The sequence below is a fragment of the Notolepis coatsorum genome, assembly GCF_963971535.1.
Source record: "Notolepis coatsorum genome assembly, chromosome: 6".
In the NCBI taxonomy this organism is placed as follows: Eukaryota; Metazoa; Chordata; class Actinopteri; order Aulopiformes; family Paralepididae; genus Notolepis; species Notolepis coatsorum.
In genome coordinates this window covers 63,538,910-63,562,909 of record NC_140170.1, presented here as the reverse complement: position 1 = coordinate 63,562,909, position 24,000 = coordinate 63,538,910, and the positions used below count along the sequence as shown (strand labels likewise).

Below are 24,000 nucleotides of genomic sequence, written 5' to 3'. Positions count from 1 at the left end.
TGACCCGCACGCGCAAATGAACAATAAATAAGATGGACGTAAACAATCGTCAACCTACGAATCAACAAATGTGAATCTAGAGTCGCATGAACTGAGTGATTTGTAAGCCGCTTTGGATAAAAGCGTCAGCCAAATGACTAAATGTAAAATGTAAATGTAACCCTCATTCACGATGAGCTTCCAAAACAAGACCCAGTTCGCCAGCAATTTCCTACATGGGGGCACAATGCCAACATCGCCATGGGGATACACTTGTGCCGAGGGTTCATGTTGGGCTGTAGATGCAGCTCCTTTATACATGGAGGGGAGAGCGAGGAGGGAGCGGGGAGAGAGAGTGGATACACACGGACAGTAGGGGAGCTCGGTGTGCCTCGTTACCAAGGAGACGACCCGAAACCTCCGCCAAAGCTTAAAGCGATGAATGCAGAGTGACTTTCCGTCACTTCTGTCGAGCGAGCGACAGACTTCAAAAGTGTCGAGTGGCACGAATAAAGCCTTTAATCTCACCGCGCCGCACACGCGGGCGGTATAAGTTCCAGTCTAGTTCAGGTTCTGCTTATTGGATGATCTATAATGGTAGCGGTTGAGGCACACAACAGTGCTTAAAGGAACACTCCAACATTTTGGGAAATTAGCTTATTTGTCATCTACCCTGGAGTTAGACAAGAAGATGCATACCCTTTTTATTCTCTGTGCATGCAGTAGGAGTAGGAAGACACGCACCGTTAGCCTAGCTTAGCGTCAGTCACTGGAAGTAGGTTCCTCCATTAGCCTAGTTCCCAACGTCTTCCTACTCCTACTGCATGCACAGAGAAGAAAACGGTATCTTCTTGTCTAACTCCAGGGTTCCCAAAATGTTGGAGTGTTAAGATACATACCTTTTTCTTTTCTGTGCATGCAGTAGGAGTAGGAAGACGCGCATTGTTAGCCTAGCTTAGCGAAAAGGGTATGCATCTTCTTGTCTAACTCCAGGGTAGATGGCAAATAAGATAATTTCCCAAAATGTTGGAGTGTTCCTTTAAGGTTGACCCTGTGGGTTCTTCTGTTCTCTCCTGTACGGTGAGATCTGTTGGTAATTTGGCCCGGTGAGATATGGGCAGAGGGCACGAGGGTGGACATTTGCCTTTTCATTAGGGCAGTTGATTAATAGTGCTTAACGCTGAGGCTGTCGATGTCGCTGGGCTGCTGGAGCGCATCCCCTTTTAAACCTGTTAGCATGCCATTTACCACTGTCTATGCAGGAGTAATGGCTTTCATTTACACACAGGGCCTAGGGGCGAATACATGCACACACACACACGCGCACACACATTCCCTTTTTTATTTTTATTTTACATTGCGTGTGCATGTGCACGCATACCCCCGCGGTTGTGGGCATGTGTGCATTATGGTGCAAGGTTTTGTGTGTGCACGCGTGTGCACTTGTACACGTTGTCCTTGTCGCGTGCACCTTATCAGTAGTAGTAAGTAAGTAAGTTGTAGTAACTTGAATTCCCCGGTAAGTGCACGTGAGAGGAAACGTGTGAGAGGGAAGGCAGAGATTAGAGAGCGTGCGCTTGTTGTCGAGTATGGTCTGTTTTACTAAGAGCGTGTGTGTTTATTCTGGACCCGTCCGCTGTTTTTAACGGGTGCCTTTTTGCTCCAACTCCCAACACTTGTTGTTAGATAGATAGATAGATAGATAGATAGATAGATAGATAGATAGATAGATAGATAGATAGATAGATAGATAGATAGATAGATAGATAGATAGATAGATAGATAGATAGATAGATAGATAGATAGATAGATAGATAGATAGATAGATAGATAGATAGATAGATAGATAGATAGATAGATAGATAGATAGATAGATAGATAGATAGATAGATAGATAGATAGATAGATAGATAGATAGATAGATAGATAGATAGATAGATAGATAGATAGATAGATAGATAGATAGATAGATAGATAGATAGATAGATAGATAGATAGATAGATAGATAGATAGATAGATAGATAGATAGATGTGTGCATGCCAGGGTTGCATGTTTGTTTTGGGTGAAAAAGATCTAATATAATAATAATTATATATATATATATATATATATATATATATATATATATATATATATATATATATATATATATATATATATATATATATATATATATATATATATATATATATATATATATATATATATATATATGTACTGTATATAGTAGCTAATCTATATATGTGGCCCATGTGAGATTTGTAGGTGTCGTTGACGGGGCCAACTGGTTAAACGTACTCCTTTTGGTAGAACTACTATTCTGCGGCTTATTCAGGAGCATCCTTTACAATGAGCTTCTGTGAAGGTCAGTCTGTCATGTTGAGTGTGTGGGGGGGGGGGGGGGGGTGGTGGGTGGGGGGGGGGTGGGTGAGGGGGGGAGATGTTGGGTGGATGCGGGGCCGTGATGTTGATGATATGGTTGCGGAGAATCGATATAGGACAATATAGCAAGGGGGGTGGTTATTGAATAGGGCAGGCAGTGCACGCTGTTTTGCTGAGAGCGTGTGTGTTTATCACGGCTGTGTCTGCTCTCTTAACCCTTTCACTACCACACTACTGCATAAGGTTAACCTTTCACTACCACACTAACCTTCTAGTAGTGTGGTTGTGAAAGGGTTAACCCTTTGTCGCGTGGCAGTGAAAGGGTTAACCTTCTGTATTGTGGTAGTGCAAGTGTTAATGCTTTGGTGGTGTGGTAGTGAAAGGTTAACCTTGTGTAGTGTGGTTGTGAAAGGGTTAACCCTTTGTCGTGTGGCAGTGAAAGGGTTAACCTTGCGTAGTGTGGTAGTGCAAGGGTTAACCCTTTCAGGTGTACGAGCGACCATGTGAGATAGAATCTTTGAGAGCTTCTAATAATGACATTACATTTGTATCTTTTGTAGAGTAAGGTTGCCGCGGTGATGTGAAGTTTCCCATGACTAATAAACTCATGACAACACCGGTATTACCGGTGTCACTGGACATTTTACAGAATGTCACTCAATATCTGTAGAGCGCTTACTTTGATCTGTAACATTATGCGGCTACATTGATCTGCTGTGTCTGTCCGTCTATGTCTGTTTTTAATACATTTTCATCATCAATGACGATGTAGGACAGACTAAGTTGATGTTAGGTTCTAATTATTTTTTGATCAACTTTTTTCTCCTCCTATTTTTCTGTATTTTTCTACCATCTGTTAGGGATAAGCCTATCCCTGGTCGTGAGTTCTTAATTGATTTAGTTGTGGGCCAGTCGGCCGAAAGACGAAGCGGAGACAGAGTATTTCTCAAACAGAGCTTTTATTCATTAGAGAAGAAGACAGACAGTCACCCCGCGCGGGCACATCACCAGTAGACAACAGAGGACAGGAGCCGGAGAACAGAATGTCCATATTACATGTCATTTTATACACTCTTGAGAAAAGGGGAGGGGGGTGTGTGTATGTCTCTGTGTGTGTATGTAGGGGTGTTTGTGTGGTGTGTGCTTGTGTGTGTGTGTGTGTGTGTGTGTGTGTGTGTGTGTGTGTGTGTGGAGGGACATGATTTTGCATGTACAACTGCCAGAGAGAGAGAGAGAGTGCCAAGGGAACTAGGATTTTGCATGTTCCGCTACATGATTTTGCATGTGTGTGCACGGTCATCAGGTCACGCCACATACAGGGGAAGAGAGACAGACTTCTAGGCATATTCTTCATTAAGGCCTTTAGATATATAGAGGATATTCGTCATCAATGAACTGAAAAACCTATCAATTCCCCCTTTTGACGTTAAATAAAACGTCAACACACAGTTCATTGATCTGTATCCGTCGATTGTCACCTCATTACATGCATCACATCCAATACCAGACAGGATAATCAACATCAGGAGAGCAGAGAGAGAGATAGAGGGAGGGGAGAAAGCGGGAGAGAGAGAGAAGAAAGAGAGAAACACAATTCTGGCAACTTAACAGAAGATAGCATGTAACCCCACCGGACCCCCCTTACTCATCACCTAACCCAGAGGAACCCCCCCTCTATTACAGTGCACCCCTGGTCCCGTCTTCTAGGGGACGTGGGTCTCCTCCTGAGCTGGTTCCCGTAGGCACACACAACGTCCATCAGGGCGCTTCCTTCCCTCTGTCACAGTGCACCGCCCACCTGGGTCGGCCCCGTCTTCTGGAGGGCAAGGGCTGACCTCCTGAGGTTGGTCCCCGTTCCAGGTGCGGTCCACTAGACAAACGTGCCTCCTCCGGTCCGCCGCCTTCCCAGTGTCTCAGACTGTCCGCTCCACCTCTCGCCGGCCGGCCCACCATCACTCCAACTCAGCTCAGCGTCTCTCCTGCGGCCGCTTCCCCCGTTCTAGTCGTGGACGAACTGCGTGTCGTAGACGACGATCAGCGGTGATTGATCTGCGGTGCCAGCGGTGCCTGGCTGCGGTGTTCCTCTCCGGTGCTGCGGTGGTCATCTCCGGCCTCTCGCACAGCTGCCATCTCCTCCGGTCGCCTCTCATCCTGGCCCGTCTGTCCTTCGTCTCCTCCTGCCTGTCATCCGGTCGTCTGGTGGTCTGGTCACGGACGTCTGAGGGGCTGCTGGTATCTCACCCCTGGTTCAGACGCGCTGCAGACAGCTGGTAGTGACTGCTGGATCCTCTGCACCGTCTCCTCCTCCTCCGCGTCCCCATTCCGTCCTTGGTTGCGGCTGGCCCACATCAATTCTCACTGGAACCTCCATTTGTTAGGGATAAGCCTATCCCTGGTCGTGAGTTCTTAATTGATTTAGTTGTGGGCCAGTCGGCCGAAAGACGAAGCGGAGACAGAGTATTTCTCAAACGGAGCTTTTATTCATTAGAGAAGAAGACAGACAGTCACCCCGTGCGGGCACATCACCAGTAGACAACAGAGGACAGGAGCCGGAGAACAGAATGTCCATATTACATGTCATTTTATACACTCTTGAGAAAAGGGGAGGGGGGTGTGTGTATGTCTCTGTGTGTGTATGTAGGGGTGTTTGTGTGGTGTGTGCTTGTGTGTGTGTGTGTGTGTGTGTGTGTGTGTGTGTGTGTGGAGGGACATGATTTTGCATGTACAACTGCCAGAGAGAGAGAGAGAGTGCCAAGGGAACTAGGATTTTGCATGTTCCGCTACATGATTTTGCATGTGTGTGCACGGTCATCAGGTCACGCCACATACAGGGGAAGAGAGACAGACTTCTAGGCATATTCTTCATTAAGGCCTTTAGATATATAGAGGATATTCATTTACATTTACATTTACATTTAGTCATTTAGCTGACGCTTTTATCCAAAGCGACTTACAAGTTCTGTACGACAAGCCATCAGGAAGGGCACAACTCTATCAGCTGAGCAACAATGTTCATCAAAGTGTTGAGTGCTACAGTGTAGGTTAGTTTATTAGGACAAGTGCATGACAGTACGGTTAGTTAGGGTTAGATTTTTTTTTTTTTTTTTTTTTTTTTTGTCATCAATGAACTGAAAAACCTATCACATCCCAATTTTTTGTCGTTATGCCAATTCCCCCCTCCCCTTCCTGGTCGTTGCGCAAATTTGCCCCCCACTTGCCGGTCTAGGGAGCCCTGAAGTCTATCACATGCTTCCTCCGATACATGTGGAGACAGCCAGCAGCCTCTTTTCACCTGACAGCGAGGACTCTCACTGGGGAAGTGTAACGCGTGGGAGGATCACACTACCTTCCCCAGTTCCCTCCCTCGCTGAGCAGGCGCCCCGACCGACCTGTAGAAGTTGCTGTTTACAACGACCAGGACCCACCCCACCAGCTTCCCACCCGCTGACACTACCAATTGTGTCAGGATGGACGACCGACCAAGCCGGAGGCACCGCTGACAGCCGGATTCGATCCCACTGTCTCTGCGGTGGTAGACAGACGCTTAGTCCGCTGCGCTACCCGGACGCTCTGTTAGGTTCTAATTTAAAAATAAACCAACGGACAGTAATACCTTCCGCCAATGTTCTATATACGTTCATTGGCGGATCAATTTAGCTGCAGCTAGTTAGTGCATCGTGCAAACATACTGTTGCTGGTCTGGACGCTTGAAGCCTTTTTACAACGCATCCGCGTTTCCGGCTTCCCGTTTTGCGCTCTGATTGGCCAGGTCATGTGACATGAGCGCCAATCGTGGGACGGCAAGTTTCTACACTGGTTAAGCTTAGGCACTCTTCGAAGTTGGTTAAGGTTAGAGTTTGTCTTAGAGCGTGACGGCAAGTTCTTTCGCCGGTTAAGCTTAGGCACTCTTCGAAGTTGGTTAAGGATAGAGTTTGTCTTAGAGCAGGGCGATAGAACGGCAGGCTGTTCGCAGACACCGGGCGTGTCGTCTCCAGAGCCTTCTTTCTCTCCTTCACATGAACTCTAAAAGTGAACGTGTTGTCTGACTAAGTATCGATAACATGCTTAGTATTTAAATTCTTTTAGTTTTTTAGTTGTTGTGGGCACTGAAAATGTACTAAATGTGTTTTATAATCTATAAACTAAATTTAAATCATACACCGGTATATGGATACCTGAACACCAAGTAACACCAGTATCACCGACCACCGCGGCAAGCCTACTGTAGGGATGTAAGCTCACAGTACAGTTTCGACAGTACCGGTAAAGAGCATATACATTTGACCACAGCCCATGTGACGATAACAACACTTAACATGTCAAGAACTCTCGTTGGCTAAAGTTAGGTTCAGTTAAACGGATGGGTGGATCGACTAAAACAGCAGAATAAAATGGTCATAAACCTAAGAATAATATGTGAAAGTCGCCTCCAAGATCAACAGGGGAAGTGAGTCCAGTCCACCACAGCGCAGCCGACATCGCCCCCATCTCTGATACTATATCACGGTGGCGCCGGCTGTAGGTCTTGGACTGGGGCTGGCCGTGCTGCTGGATCCACTCCCCCGGTGGCTGTTCTGGGGCCTGCACTGTTAAGGTTAACCCTTTCGGGCGGCCGGGTAGCGCAGCGGACTAAGCGTCTGTCTACCACCACAGAGACAGTGGGATCGAATCCGGCTGTGGTGCCTCCGGCTTGGCAGACCGTCCATACTGACACAATTGGCAGTGTTAGCGGGTGGGAAACCCGGCGAGGGTGGGTCCTGGTCGTTGTAAACAGCGACTCCTACAGTTCGGTCGGGACGCCTGCACAGCGAGGGAAGGATCTGGAGGGAGGTAGTGTGATCCTTCCACACGTTACACTCTCCCAGTGAGAGTCCTCGCTGCCAGGTGAAAAGAAGCGGTGGGCTGGCTACACATGTGTCGGAGGAAGCATGTGATAGTCTCCGCCCTCCCGGACCGACGGTAGAGGGTAGAGTGCGCAACGACCAGGAAGGGGAGTGGGAATTGGCATAACGACTAACATTGGGATGGGAGAAAAACGGAAAAAAGAAGGAGGAAAAAGATAAGAAAGAAACAGAAAAGAACAAAACAGAACACAACAGAATGAATGGGATACTCAGGAGCATCAGAGACCATACGCCTGGGTGAAGAGATAGGTCTTCAGCAGGTTTTTAAACTGGACAACAGAATTTGCATTGCGGATGTCCACAGGGAGGGAGTTCCAGAGGGTGGGGGCAGCCACACAAAAAAGCCCTGTCCCCGAAGGTCCACAGCCTGGCTTGTGGGATGGTATACGCAAGCCTGTGTCAGAGGGGCGGAGATTCCCGGGAGAGGGGGTGTACGTGTGGAGAAGGTCAGATAGGTATTGAGGGGCGGTGGTGTGTAGCGATTTATATGTCAGCAGGAGGATTTTGAAGGTGACACGAGATTTTACGGGAAGCCAGTGGAGGTGTATGAGAGTGGGGGGGGGGGTGATGTGCTGCCAGGGTTAGGTGCGGGTGACTGAGAACCCTGGCGGCAGAGTTCTGAACGTACTGGATGGAGCCTGTCCAGGGCTTTGTGGGTCACCCCGGATAGGACTCCATTACAGCTGAGATGATGAAGGCGTGGATGAGGGTTTCAGCCACAGAGTCTGTAAGTGAGGGCCGGAGTCTTGAGATGTTCTGGGAAAAAAGTGGGAAAAAAGCTGATTTTGTGATGTGGGGCACAAATGAGAGTGTGGAGTCCAGAATGACACCTAGGTTGCAGACTTCTGAGGAGGGGAGAATGGAGTTTAAGTTTAAGTTTATTTGGATCCCCATTAGCCACAGCAGTGCTGTGGCTATTCTTCCTGGGGTCCATAACACGTAAAATACAGTTACAGACTTTATACACTCACAACATTCACATGGCATACAGACAATTAAAACAACAATAAATACTCCTTATCAAATTCATAATACAATACAACAATACCTACTCATAATTAATTCATAATACAATACAGCATAATATACTATTTAGCTTTTACATACATTATCTATGTTCATATCAACCAATTATACAATCTTCTAATAATATATCCATATCAGACACATACCTTTTCATCTACATATATCCCTATCTCTTTATCAGACACATACATTTTCATTTACGTACACACTATCTATCAAGGAAATGTCAATTTCTTTGGTTGAAAATGTTGTTTTACCAATATTCTGAACCGACATTTACTACATTTACTATTTCCATTACTATTTCCATGTCTGGGAAGAGAGTTCCATTCCTGCATACCACGGAACATGACAGTTCGCTTCATTGCATTCGACCTCACTTTTGGAAGTGTAAAACCTCGTGCAGAAGAGTAGCCATCGATGGTGAGGACTAGATCCCCAACCTTCCTGAGCAGTGCCTTGGAAGACACAACCACCATGACCTCTGTTTTGTTGCTGTTGAGTTTGAGAACATTTGATGACATCCAGGTTTTGAGGTCGTGCAGGCAGTTCAACAGGGACTGGGGAGGGAGCTGTGTGGAGGGTTTGGTGCAGAGATAGAGCTGAGTGAAGGTGCACTACAGAAGGTTAACCCTTTCACTACCACACTGCAGACGGTTAACCCTTTCACTACCAGCCTGCAGACGGTTAACCCTTTCACTACCACACTGCAGACGGTTAACCCTTTCACTACCACACTACAGAAGGTTAACCCTTTCACTACCACACTGCAGACGGTTAACCCTTTCACTACCACACTGCAGACGGTTAACCCTTTCACTACCACACTGCAGACGGTTAACCCTTTCACTACCACACTGCAGACGGTTAACCCTTTCACTACCACACTGCAGAAGGTGAACCCTTTCACTACCACACTGCAGACGGTTAACCCTTTCACTACCACACTGCAGACGGTTAACCCTTTCACTACCGCACTGCAGAAGGTTAACCCTTTCACTACCACACTACAGAAGGTTAACCCTTTCACTACCACACTGCAGACGGTTAACCCTTTCACTACCACACTGCAGACGGTTAACCCTTTCACTACCACACTGCAGAAGGTGAACCCTTTCACTACCACACTGCATACGGTTAACCCTTTCACTACCACACTGCAGACGGTTAACCATTTCACTACCACACTGCAGAAGGTTAACCCTTTCACTACCACACTACAGAAGGTTAACCCTTTCACTACCACACTATAGAAGGTTAACCCTTTCACTACCGCACTGCAGACGGTTAACCCTTTCACTACCACACTGCAGACGGTTAACCCTTTCACTACCACACTACAGAAGGTTAACCCTTTCACTACCACACTATAGAAGGTTAACCCTTTCACTACCGCACTGCAGACGGTTAACCCTTTCACTACCACACTACAGAAGGTTAACCCTTTCACTACCACACTGCAGACGCTTAACCCTTTCACTACCACACTATATAAGGTTAACCCTTTCACTGCCACACTATAGTCAGTTAACCCTTTCACTACCACACTATATACAGTTAACCCTTTCACTACCACACTATAGAAGGTTAACCATTTCACTACCACACTATAGCATGTTAACCCTTTCACTACCACACTATATAATGTTAACCCTTTCACTACCACACTAGTTCAAGTTCAAGTTTCTTTATTAGTTGTCATATACAGAATACAGAATACTTTGCATGACATGTTTCTTTCTGTGTTGCTCCTGAGAGTGTGCTAGATAATAACAAGATAGTATAAATAAGTATAAAATAGAAAGTCAAGAAGTTCACATGCCTTTGAGCAACATTGTACTTATTTTATGCCTATTCTTATGTCTGCACGTTTACGTTGCACTACTTTTATTGTCTTTTATACCTATTCTTATGTCTGCAATTGATGTATTGTTTTTATACTGTCAACTGTGTGCTGATTTTATGCCTATGTTAATTTGATACTAATTGCTGTGGGGCACTCTGGACTGCGGTCCATGTGTGAAAAGTGCTATATAGATAGAGTTATTCATATTTATTATTATTATATTGTAAAACATGTATGCATTGAAATGTCTGTAAAGTCTCGACGACATTGAAAATGACTTTGAGGGTGACCTCAATTGTCCTTTCGAGAATAAATACAGGTTTGAATGAAAGGGTTAACCTCATGTAGTGTGGTAGTGAAAGTGTTGACCCTTTGCAGTGTGGTAGTGAAAGGGTTAAGACGGAGCGTGTGTGTTTATGGAAAATGTAGCCCTCAGTCCTGCTGTGGGGTCATGTTTGGAATGCTCAAGCAGCTGCAACAAGCACAACATTGTGCGTCCCGACGTCCTAGTGGAATACTGAACTGTGTTGTGTTTTTATTCCACACCATCTCTCCCCAGTCCCTCTCCCTGTCATTCCCCCTCGCTTTCTCTCTCTTTATCTTGTTCTCCCTAATGCTTTGAACTCTGCTTCCCGTACTCAATTTATACCTACCTACCTACCTACCTACCTACCTACCTACCTACCTACCTACCGCTTTCACTGTCTACAACCGCCCTACACTGTAATCATAGTAATCATACTAATCACAACGACCTACCTCATACTATAGTCTACCCATATAACTCTGTATGATAGCATGTACAATAGTGCTGTATATACCGTACATATACATTTATGTATTTACATTTACTGCATACATATATATCCATATCTGTCTGAATATACCCCTATATAATCGTTCTATATACCTACTTATCAAATCAAACTCAAATAAAATGTATTTATAAGGCCCGACAACACACGTTAATGTCCCCATGGGCCGTACATGTCTTCTTTAAACAAGTCAAGAAGAAAACATAACAATAAGTCAAGAACAGAACAAGAACACCATAAGGTCCAACAAATTTAAAATAAATGCAAATAAATGAAAGAATGCAAGCACTCCCAGACATACCCCACGCGAAGGTAAGGAAAAACTCACTAAAAGTTAGAGAGTTCCCATGTTTCTGGTGCTGCAAAAAAGCAGACATGGGGGAAAATAAACTTCCTAACTAAACAAGACAGATTAATCTAAAGGTCAGTCCCCGACCAGGTGAGATCAGGGTAGGTTGAAGGAGAGAGAGAAAAGATGGGTCTTAAGCAGGGATTTAAAAGCTTCGACAGAGCAGGCGCCCCTGATGACGGCAGGTAATTTGTTCCACAGGTAGGGAGCGCGGTAGACAAAGGCTCTGTGGCCGGCGGATTTCTTTTTAACCCTAGGAATCGATAGAAACACCGCATTTTGTGAGCGCAGAGCACGAGCGGGCGAGTATCGGGAGATGAGATCGGATAGATAGAGCGGTGCAAGCCCATTTAAAATTTTGTAGGTGAGGAGTAGCACTTTAAAGTCATATCGGGCTTGAATAGGAAGCCAGTGTAGGGTGGACAAAACTGGTGTGATGTGATCAAATTTTCTAGTTCTAGTTAGTATCCGTGCAGCCGCATTTTGCACAAGTTGAAGATTTTTTTATGCTTGAATTAGGTAGGCCTGAAAAAAGTGCATTACAGTAGTCCAGACGTGATGAGACAAAAGCATGAATCAGGGTTTCAGCATCAGCCAGAGTTAAAATGGGGCGAATTTTTGCGATATTACGAAGATGGAAGAATGCAATTTTGGTGACATTTTTTATATGTGCATTAAATGAGAGGGAGGAATCAAAAATGACTCAGAGGTTTTTTATGGTGGAGCTCTGGGATACATGACAGGTATCAAAGTTGAGGGAGATGTCCTGAAACAGGCCTCTGTGGTTTGGGGGGCCAACAATTAACATCTCAGTTTTATCTGCATTAAGGAGTAGAAAGTTTTGCGACATCCACTTTTTGACGGCAAGCAAGCAGGCCTCAAGGTTTTGTAGTTGGGAGGAATCATTTGGCTTAAAGGGGAACTCCAACATTTTGGGAAATTAGCTTATTTAACATCTTCCCTGGAGTTAGACAAGAAGATACATACCTTTTTTGTCTCTGTGCGTGCATTTTAGCTTTGGGAATAGACGCTCCGTTAGCATAGCTTAGCTTCATCACTGGAAGTGGGGGAGGGTTAGAGCCTTACAGTGCCTTACAGTGTATTGCAAGGTCTGACATTGACCAAACTTGATATGCATGACCTTGGTGGGCTCTAGGTCAACTCCTGAAAAGGGGGTCAATGTCAGACTTTGCAATCAAAAGTTAGGGGGCTAATAACCCTTGCCATAATTTCAGTCTCAGATGTTAAATCATTATAGACCACGCAGTGTGTTCTATCAGTTAAATAGGATTTAAACCAAGCTAGTGCGAGACCCCGAATGCCAACATGATTCTCAAGCCGACCTAGAAGAATCGAGTGATCGATAGTGTCAAAGGCTGCACTGAGATCAAGCAATAAGAGCACAGAAGTGAGGTTTGAGTCAAGAGAGAGCAGTAAGTCATTTGTGACTTTGGTAACCGCCGTTTCGGTGGAGTGTAAGGCTCTAAAGCCAGATTGAAAAGATTCATTAAGATTATTGTTTGATAAATGGTCAGTAAGTTGCGTTGCGACGATCCGTTCTAACACTTATACACCTGCATATAACCCATGTAACTCTGTATGATCATGTACAACTGAACTCTCCACACACAAGCACACATGAGCACACACACAACACACACTGTACATGCTCACACACTAGCAGCCACTTTAACATGAGCACACGCTCACACTTATGGTCACTTTACAAAAGGAAAGGTCACTTTAAGAATAGTATAGTATAACTTGAGATTGTATAATATAGCATTGTATAGCAGTGTACATAAAGACCCAGTGCCTCATCCGTAGCTAACAGTGTATTGCACTACCACAGGACCTAGCATGTCCTACCATGCTCTGTAAATAACTTATGTACATATACCGATATGCCCTACTTTCTTTACTTGTTTTATTGCACAATGTCGTTCTATTAGATTCTTATTATATATTACTATTGTATTATGCACAATCGCTGCGGGCAAGACCCCCCGCATTTCATTGTATACTTGTATGCCGTGCAGAGCATGTGAGCAGATCGGCGCGGGCGAGAAATCCGCTCTTCGCTCTAGACGGCTTGTTCCGCTTCACTAATCGCTCATGTTGACCCCGCCCCCAAGTCGCTCACCGCTCACCTTCATTTACGAATCAAGCACTCCCCGCTCCACATCGCTCCACAGCTCGCTCAGCAGATTATTTAAAAAAAAATTGGAGCATGATGTAAATTAGCTTGATTTGACCAAACTACAACAGTCTACACCCCCTGGGCCCCTTAACAATTGTTTGTATTGAGCCGTATTGTAATTGTACCCATTCTGCAATGTTAAATAACATAATATCCATTCAACTAGCTCTACTAAGCGATGGTAGCTAGCCTAGCCACAATGCTATGGTCGCTGCCATTCACGTTAGCATGTAAGCTAATAACAACAACAATGGTGGAATATACTTTGGTCAGCAGGATGTGAGTGACGGTTCACCCTTCTCATTGGTTGAAAATGGCCTTCATGTTTGTACATCGCCACCTGTTGCTTTGGCATTGTACTACATGTATATTACATCAGTGTTAAACCACTGTGAGCGGCCCGGAGCGGATTGGAGCAGAGGAGAACTCTCGCTCCGGAAGTCGCGCCGACCCATTTTAAAACCCACTCCGCCGCTCACTTCAAAACCACCCCCTCCGCTCTCCGCGCCGCTCACATGCTCTGATGCCGTGACAAATAAAACTCTTGACTTGACTTGACTACAATAATGCTGTATAAATATATGTTATTTATTCTTACTGTATATACAGTATATCTATCCACATATGTCTGTAGATACCTGCATATAATCCTTTTTACATATCTGCTAGTTTTGCTACTCTTGCTAGTTTCGCTGCTGGATAATATGACTTACTACCATAGTGTCTTCATGCCTGTATCACTGTACATATTAATACTACAACTCTGTGTACATACATCTCATTAGCATTACTCAGTAGTACTAATTTATATATTTTATACCCAGTTTAATCGCCTGTAAATTGTATATCACTTTACTGTTACATTTGCACTCGCCACACTTATTTTTGTTGTACTGTACTATGATGACAATACATTTGAATCCTGATCTCTTCCACTCCCCCCCGACAGATCGAGCACCTGTATGGCCTGACCGTGTTCGAGAACTACCTGTACGCCACCAACTCGGACAACGCCAACATGCAGCCTAAGACCAGTGTGATCCGGGTGAACCGGTTCAACAACACGGACTACCACGTGGTCACGCGGGTGGATAAGGGTGGAGCGCTGCACGTCTACCACCAGAGGCGCCAGCCCCCAGGTACTACCTAGTGATTCTAACCCTAAACCTAAGCCCTAACTAGTGATGCACCGATGTGAAAATTGTGGCCGATACCGATAACCGATATTAATATTGCTGTTTTGGCCGATACCGATATTTACCGATGTATAGAAAACACTTTTTTATGATAATCAAATAAAGAGCTATTTTCCAAAACGCTTTTTTCTTCTTTTACTTTTGTAACTTATTTTCAGAAATGACTGATATTTTGAAACAAAATAGGAGTATGTGTAACTAGGAGGGATATGAGGACTGTGTGTATGTGTAACTAGGAGGGATATGAGGACTGTGTGTGTGTGTAACTAGGAGGGATATGAGGACTGTGTGTGTGTGTAACTAGGAGGGATATGAGGACTGTGTGTAGACTGTGTGTATGTGTAACTAGGAGGGTTATGAGGACTGTGTGTATGTGTAACTAGGAGGGATATGAGGACTGTGTGTGTGTAACTAGGAGGGATATGAGGACTGTGTGTGTGTAACTAGGAGGGATATGAGGACTGTGTGTGTGTAACTAGGAGGGATATGAGGACTGTGTGTGTGTGTAACTAGGAGGGATATGAGGACTGTGTGTATGTGTAACTAGGAGGGATATGAGGACTGTGTATGTGTAACTAGGAGGGATATGAGGACTGTGTGTGTGTAACTAGGAGGGATATGAGGACTGTGTGTATGTGTAACTAGGGGGGTTATGAGGACTGTGTGTATGTGTAACTAGGAGGATATGAGGACTGTGTGTATGTGTTACTAGGAGGGATATGAGGACTGTGTGTGTGTAACTAGGAGGGATATGAGGACTGTGTGTGTGTGTAACTAGGAGGGATATGAGGACTGTGTGTATGTGTAACTAGGAGGGTTATGAGGACTGTGTGTATGTGTAACTAGGAGGGATATGAGGACTGTATGTATGTGTAACTAGGAGGGATATGAGGACTGTGAATGAATTAATTAATTACATTTTATTTTCGCGCCATGTCCGACAACCCATCCCTTACGGGATTATAAGACACCAAAAACAATAATTGAATATAACATTCACGTCCCAAGGTTTTGTAAGCTACACCATGCACACCATCAGAGGCCAAAATAAATACATATCAATCACGTATTATGTTCTTTTCGTATGTTTATCCCAAGCTTTCTCTAAATATTCTGCAAGTGCAAATACCCTGTGATAAAAAAAATCCATTTTTAGTCTTTCTGCATCACTCAACCTTAATGTAATGCACATGCTACATGTAATCCATTCCTGATGGTGGTTTGTGTTCATCCCGCCTCCTCCCCAGTGCGCAGCCATGCGTGTGAGCCGGACCAGTTCGGCAAGGCGGGCGGCTGCTCTGACATCTGCCTGCTGGGGAACAGCCACAAGACGCGCACCTGCCGCTGCCGCTCCGGCTTCAGCCTGGGCAGTGACGGGAAGTCCTGCAAGAGTGAGTGACCACTGTTCTATTGATTTATTTTTAATAGATATTTCAATTAACTAGTTCTTTATTGTTCTCTTGTGTTTTTTTAAGGCCGTCAATCTATTAAAATATTTAATCTGATTAATCGCATGATTGTCCATAGTTAATCGCGATTAATCCAAATGAACTACCTTAAACTGATATTTTTCAAGTTTTAATGCTCTTATCAACATGAGAGTCAACAAATGCTTGCTTTATGCAGCCTTTTAACACAAAAGGATGACCCTCATGCATTGCAAATTTGCATCAAATTAAAAAGAGAGTGATGCACAAAATAACTTAAAAGAAAATAATAATTTAAAACAATGAATAAAGTGTGCATGAAATAATAGGGGAAAGAAAACCTTAGGAACTTGTTACATTCACCCACACAAGGGCTGAGGACTCCCCCCCCCTCTCTCTCTCTCTCTCTCTCTCTCTCTCTCTCTCTCTCTCTCTCTCTCTCTCTCTCTCTCTCTCTCTCTCTCTCTCTCTCTCTCTCTTTCTCTCTTGCCCCTTCCTCATCTCATCTATCTATCTCACCCCCCCCCCCTCTCTCTCTCTCTCTCTCTCTCTCTTCCTCTCTCTCTCTCTCTCTCTCTCTCTCTCTCTCTCTCTCTCTCTCTCTCTCTCACAAAACACAAAATACATCTTCTGGTATCCCGTTCCCACTTTATCCAATCAGGAGAGAGAACTCCAACCTGTAAAAATGGTCTGACAAAAATAAGAAATGAAAACAAATGAGCTTGAAACAATTAAAATAATCTGCACATTTGTCTTGGCATTTAATTTCTTGAAATAAGTAAAAAAATATTTAGGGTTCTCTCTCCTGATTGGATAAAGTGGGAAGGGACACCAGAAAATGTAGTTTCTGTTTACTGCAGAATGGATGGACTGGGAGACCCATGTTACTGACCAAACACTCTACAGTATATCAGTGATGGCTGTAGGAATGTAGAGCTATTTAACACTTATTTAAAAAGAAAATGCAGCACCTTTAACCTTAATTTAACCAGGCTTGTCAATTAAAAACAAATTCTCATTTACAACGATGACCTGGACAAAAGGGCCTCTTGAAGGGTAACAGGAAAAGGGGACAATTAAAATAAAATAGAAAAGAGACAGACGATACATACAGTACATCACAGAGGTAAGGGAAATAATTAAAACACACATCGAACAAACAACCAAATAAAATTACAATGTATGTAATACAGGAAGCAGAACAGACTACAGTTAAAAGGCTGGGAGACAGTTGCAGGTGTGTGTGTAAACAACTCTGCGATAGAGTCCTTAAAAGTAGGGAGGGGGGATCAATTGGAAGGAGGACTGACCAAAGGAAGTAGGAGTAGTTGACAATTTAGGTGTATCAAATAAGGAGGGGTCAGACCAAGGAGGGTTTCTAAAAGAGTGTAAGCCAATTCATTTCTCGTCGAGAGTGTAACGATGGCCAATTTGCAGACGCCTATTATTCACAGTGATGTGTTGAAAAGGGGGGGCGTTCATCGCCGACACATTCATCATCACCTCTTGACTAACGCAGCTCTCATATCCATTATGAGTCAGCCGACCCCTCCGTGGGGGTCTGCCCCCCCGCCACCTCGATCCATAGACAGTCCAATAGACTCGACTCAGCCGCGCTGCCTGAAGCCCCACTTTGAGCAGTCTGGCTGTTTGAGATTGTCCCCCCGCTGGCTCCGACACTGACACAGTCTTCCTCCAGGATCGATGTCTACATGCCTCCCCCCGAGTCTCCACTGGAAGCACGAGCCCGGGCGCCCCCCCCTCATCGATTCAGCCGTATTGACACGGAGTCGAGGGCAGGCGGCCCTGGATGAGAAAAGGCCCCTGGGCTGAGGGAGGGAGGGAGGGAGGGAGGGAGGGAGGGAGGGAGGGAGGGAGAGAGAGAGAGAGAGAGAGAGAGAGAGAGAGAGAGAGAGAGAGAGAGAGAGAGAGACAGACAGACAGACAAAGAGAGAGGGAGATAGATATAAAGAGAGAGAGGGATATAGATACAGAGAGAGGGAGACAGATATAAAGAGAGAGAGGGATATAGAGACATATAGATAAAGAGAGAGAGAGAGATAGATAAATAGAGAGAGGGATATACAGACATATAGATAAAGAGAGAGAGAGAGAGAGAGATAAAGAGAGAGAGGGATATACAGACATATAGATAAAGAGAGAGAGATAAAGAGAGGGAGGGATATACAGACAGACATATAGATAAAGAGAGAGGGAGGAAGAGAGAGACAGACATATAGATAAAGAGAGAGGGAGGAAGAGACAGACAGACATATAGATAAAGAGAGAGGGAGGGAGAGACAGACAGACATATAGATAAAGAGAGAGGGAGGGAGAGAGAGACAGACATATAGATAAAGAGAGAGGGAGGAAGAGAGAGACAGACATATAGATAAAGAGAGAGGGAGGGAGAGAGAGTCAGACAGACATATAGATAAAGAGAGAGGGAGGGAGAGACAGACAGACATATAGATAAAGAGAGAGGGAGATAGATATAAAGAGAGAGGTAGAATGAGAGACATACAGAGATAAAGAGAGAGAGGGAGGGAGAGACAGAAAGAGATAGAGAGAGACAGACAGACAGCGAGAGAGGGAGGGAGAGAGAGAGACAGACAGACAGACAGATAGATAAAGAGAGGGAGGGAGAGACAGACAGAGATAAAGAGATAGAGAGGGAATGAGAGACAGACAGAGATAAAGAGAGAGAGGGAGGGAGAGACAGAAAGAGATAGAGAGAGAGAGAGAGAGACAGACAGACAGACATAGAGAGAGGGAGGGAGAGACAGACAGACAGACAGACAGAGAGATTCAGATAGAGAGGGAGAGAGAGAGAGAGAGAGAGAGAGAGAGCGAGAGAGAGAGAGAGAGAGAGGGCATGGACGTGGATAAAACAGCTGAGCAACACCCCATAACTCAGTCTGCGTCTCTCGCTCTGCGCTGACCTCCCCATAAAGCAGCCAGACTGATTCAACCCCAGAGGAGTGTATTAATATTCTATCACCCCCATAATAGCAGCGATTGATCTGTCTCTAGAGAGTAACTTGCCCTTGGAAATGACACCAGAGTGAATTGATTTAACCAGAGACCACCGCCCTCCTCCTCCTGCCACCCGACGTAATTGAAAATCCCTTACCCTTTCATTAAGGGCTTTCGCTGACCTCGCTGGCCGCGATTTCCTCGTTCAATCAATACAAATTATTTTTTGCAATTATGAGTCTGAAGTGTTTTTTTTCATTGTTGATTCTACTTGGAACATAAATCCATACAGAGGAAGGAATGTGCAGGCATTAGAGTCTAAGTCCTTCTCACTTCCTGTGTCACATGATCTACACTAGGGATGGGCGTCGTTTTTTTTTAAATATCTTTATATTCGTAAAATAAATTAGCTTATGCAAATATTATTTAGTCTCAAAAAATATATTTTCCCTTGTTTTTACCAGCAACAATACTAGATAGTGTATTGAGAGGGGACCCTATTAACACTTTGGCTGCCATGGGTTAAATTAATGATATACCATAGATTGCCAGCGCTATTTGTCTATGGAGAACGTCCCCTTCTTTGCAGGGCTATAACTTTTTAAATTCTATTGCTACATTGCCATTATTAGGGCCCATTCAAAGTCCTATATGTATTGTTCATTGTGTAGCAACGTTAAACTTTTTCATTCACATATTCATAGTAAAGTATGGTCTAATGTATAAGTATGTTTTCATCTCTTTCTGCAACTTTCTCCAGAACGTGATATATAGCCCCAAATGCATTATATTGATGATGAAATACAGTTTGATGGCAATCAGCGCGATATAAAAAATTCCAACTAGACGTACTTCTAGAAGTTACTACACGTCATCTGATGTTGACCGGATGGGCGAGGGGGCGTTTATAATTCCGTGGGCAGCGTTATACCAATCATCTAATGTGGGTCAAATGTTGATAAAAGCAGTTAGTATCGAAGATGGTAACGTTACACGCTGAAACTCACCCCAGTCTCCGCGCGCCGTTGGGCGATCATCGTCGAGTAGACATTTTATCATTATGGGATATATTATTACCCGGTCCATCTCCAGCTTGTATAATGGTATATACGTCCAAATCATGTTGTTTATCGAGTTATTGGCAATCGATCGCTATGTAGAGTGACGAGCTAGAGTGCCGGAACCTATCCCGAGTGGCCGGAAGCAATAGGGCCGACCAGCAAAACCTCTACTGCGCTTCCTGTTAAGCAGTTGCGCCGATCGGCCACCAGATGGCGCTCCTGAACCGCCAGAGAGCTCAGTGGGTCCTGCTGGTGAATCTCAGGCCAGCGGAGGGGGAATATGAATCCGATTCCAGATTTTTGAAATATTGATATAAGGACGCTGTACAGCGTCCCCCGGCAACTTTAGCATCGCCAGCAAAGACGTTGTAAATCGTTTTTAGGCAGTCAAAGTGTTAACTGTTACACCACTGAATGGCATACTGTGTACAGCTAGCTAGCCAGGTAGCATAACAGTCTGTTATCAGCTGGGAGAACAGAAAAGAAAGATGAAGAAAGAGACGGGAGATGTTACATGGTAGCAAAGCAACGTTTTGTATGTTTCCCATGTTGTTTCACTAAGCTCACACATTTCAAGCATCAGGGATGCAACTTTCAGAATGAATGCTTTTGTTCCCGGAAATACGCTAGCTTGGTTAGTATTCAAATAGTTCTCAGTGACTATTGAATAGTATTTTTGTATACTTTTGGCTGGCTTACTGCCCCTTAGGAGACAAGTTCAGCACCGCCATGAGAGATGTAGAGGTTTTGGCCCGAATGTGGCTATTTTTTCCTTTTACCATAGAAATCGAGGTGAATATTGGACCGTATCTTACAAGTTGAAGGTGTTCTGAACATTTCAACAGTATAATTGAAATTTTTCGGAACTAGAGCAAAATCTGTTTGTTTGAGACTTCTCACAGTGTTAACGGTAGTGTCTGCATTAAAGCCTCGCCCACCTTAGGAGACGGTAGCGGTTCCATAGTGCTCAGGCACGTGCACACATAGAGCCCAAGGGGTGCTTGAGCACCTGCCTTTTTGAGCCTCATAAAAAAGTGCCCTTTACATTATTTATTTTTTGTCGTTACGCATATAGACTGCCCTTCCAACTGAAAAATGTCAGGATAGAATCAAAATATTAGGTAAAGAGAGAGAGATGCCCCATATTCCATTGCAGTTTGCACGGCCTCCTCAGCGTGCCTCTCCGTGGACCTATATATTTTATAGCGTGGTTGGTGGTGATGATGATGATGATGATAGAAACCACTGTGGCGCATACAGTTGAATGCTGGTATTACACTCACTGAGGGACACGAAGAAGTCAAGTCCGATGGGATTTGGGAATCTCAAATACAAATCGGGATTGGAATAAAAAATGCATTTATATTAAACAATACAGAATATACAGCACTTCTTGGGGTCTGTAGGGTAAGCACTTATTCCCTCCCCCCTGAACATTTATGGAGATGTATGGGCCTTTTAAGTCAGTGATAAAAGTGTCTTTCAAGGATAAGTGAGCTCCTGCACTGATTATTATAGTTCAATATTCAATATTTGATCACCAAAACCCCCCAAAAAGCATAAAAAGGGGGCCCCCCGCCCGAAAAGGGCCCTTAAAAATCGGGCTCGGTTAAAACACACACAGTGCCCTTTTCAGCCTTTGAGCACCTGCCCCTCTAAAGTCCTGTGCACGTCCCTGATAGTGCTCCACAGTCCCGTCTGGTTTGATGATGTCCTGCTGGTCCCACTTTTCAGAACAAAAGAACGTATTTTTTTTTATTCAGTCAGAGTTAACATTTAAAACATCCAATGTGGGTGATCTATGTACGTATTATACAATACACCAGGAATGTGTCTGAATGGAATTTATTTTAGTTTTTGCTAATAAGCTAAATAAAACAATTATTTTGGAATAAATAAATAGTAGCATTTTCTTCTCCTTATGCACAAAATGTGCATCGAAACCGTGACCCAAACACCGAGGTAGCTATCGCACCGAGGGCTGACCGTATGCATCCCTCATCTTGACCCTAGCCTCGGTTGTCCTGGTTCCCCTCAGAGCCGGAGCACGAGCTGTTCCTGGTGTACGGGAAGGGCCGGCCCGGGGTGATCCGAGGCATGGACATGAACGCCAAGGTGCCAGACGAGTACATGATCCCCATAGAGAACCTGATGAACCCCCGGGCGCTGGACTTCCACGCCGAGAGCGAGTTCATCTACTTCGCCGACGCCACCAGCTACCTCATCGGACGGCAGAAGATCGACGGCACGGAGAGGGACACCATTCTGAAGGAAGGTACGGAAATTATGTCATCGTGAGACGACTGGCGGTGCTACGGGGGAAACCGCTATTGGATTAACATATTGCTAAAGAAAGCTAGTGCTTTAAGAGTGAAGGATTAGGAAGGAGTGGCATGGCAATAAGCCAATCTCAACACATGGTTGTGTGTATAATATAGATCAGATTGCAATTACTCTGCCAGGAATTGTGATGAAAACTGCATTTCAGTAGCTTTCTTTATGCAAACCAACTCCCCCCCCCCCTCCAATTGGATTTCCTATTAATTTCCCATTAATTACTCAGATTTCATACATATAATGTTCCTAGTATTCCATTACATCATCATCATTGTAGACATCTTGGTAGGCAAACAACCAAATCAAAGCCTCATTGGGGTCATCCCTATATTCCCCGGGTCCATGTTCCCCGGGTCCTATGTTCCCCGATTGATTGATTGAACATTTAATACATTTTTATTATTTTATTAATTATTAATGTCCGCCTTGTTTCGAACTGGTTAAGCTTAGGCCCTCTTTCGAAGTTGGTTAAGGTTAGAGTTTGGAATCAGGGCTGGTGGTCTGACTATCTATCGCTACCGGGGAACATATAGGACCCGGGGAACATATAGGACCCGGGGAACATATAGGACCCGGGGAACATATAGGACCCGGGGAACATATAGGACCCGGGGAACATAGGACCTGGGGAACATAGACATGCTCCCGCCTCATTTACAGTCACGTTGAGGAATAAGCCAAAAAAATAAAAATACAACAAATAAAATCACACAGCATATACAATCATAACAATAAGACAACAAGACGAGGCAAAAAGCAAGGATAACAAATCAATTAAAACACGTACAACTTGATTGACAAAGGTTGGAGATCAAGGTTTTAATATAGCGGGTGATCGTCATTAAATGACAGCTGTGGTCAGTGAGCTGTGTCTACTGGCATTGTGCCATGTTGGTACGAAGGATACTATGAATTCTCAATCCATTTCTCTCACTGTGAGACGGTTTCATTAAAACACTTAAGAGTTTATTATTATTATTATTAAAGTCCATATTGCAGCATTTTACAGTATGGCTACTGTGTTGTTTCATATTGCAGTAACAATATGAATTTGATATATGGTTCACACGGCTGGGTATCGGCACTGATTACCCAATTCTATTACATTTAAAAATAATTAGATTGGATTTGGATTGGATACGATTAGGCTTGATGATGCTGGTTTCAGGGGGTCCAGTACCTGCCCTTGTTGTCTAAAGATGTTATTTGTAGTGCTATCAGTGCTATCAAGTATCTAATTAATTACAGGATTTGTAATTAATTAATCTAATTAATCGCATTTTAATCGCATAACCATTGTAGGCCTGATATTTTTTATTCTATAATCATATTTCAAATGTACTGTGTCCGGATGGCAGAATTCAGTACTGTATCTACAAAACCTTCTGTTTAATCATCTTCCCTTTATTCATTTGCTTAGATTTTTCAGGTCTGGTAAATTTTATCATGGTGTTATCCACAGTCAAAGATAAAAAATAAAATAAAAAATTTAATTGATAT

The 24,000-nt window shown here is 44.1% G+C and overlaps 1 protein-coding gene across 1 annotated transcript in view; it reads left to right on the top strand.

Moving 5' to 3' along the window:
• LOC311229511 (low-density lipoprotein receptor-related protein 1-like) overlaps positions 1-24,000 on the top strand; it is a 375,389-nt gene that overhangs the window by 92,229 nt on the left and 259,160 nt on the right. Inside the window, 3 exon segments of the mRNA XM_084315588.1 lie at positions 14,453-14,642; positions 15,947-16,090; positions 22,202-22,438. Coding sequence (XP_084171714.1) covers positions 14,453-14,642; positions 15,947-16,090; positions 22,202-22,438 — 571 coding nt within the window.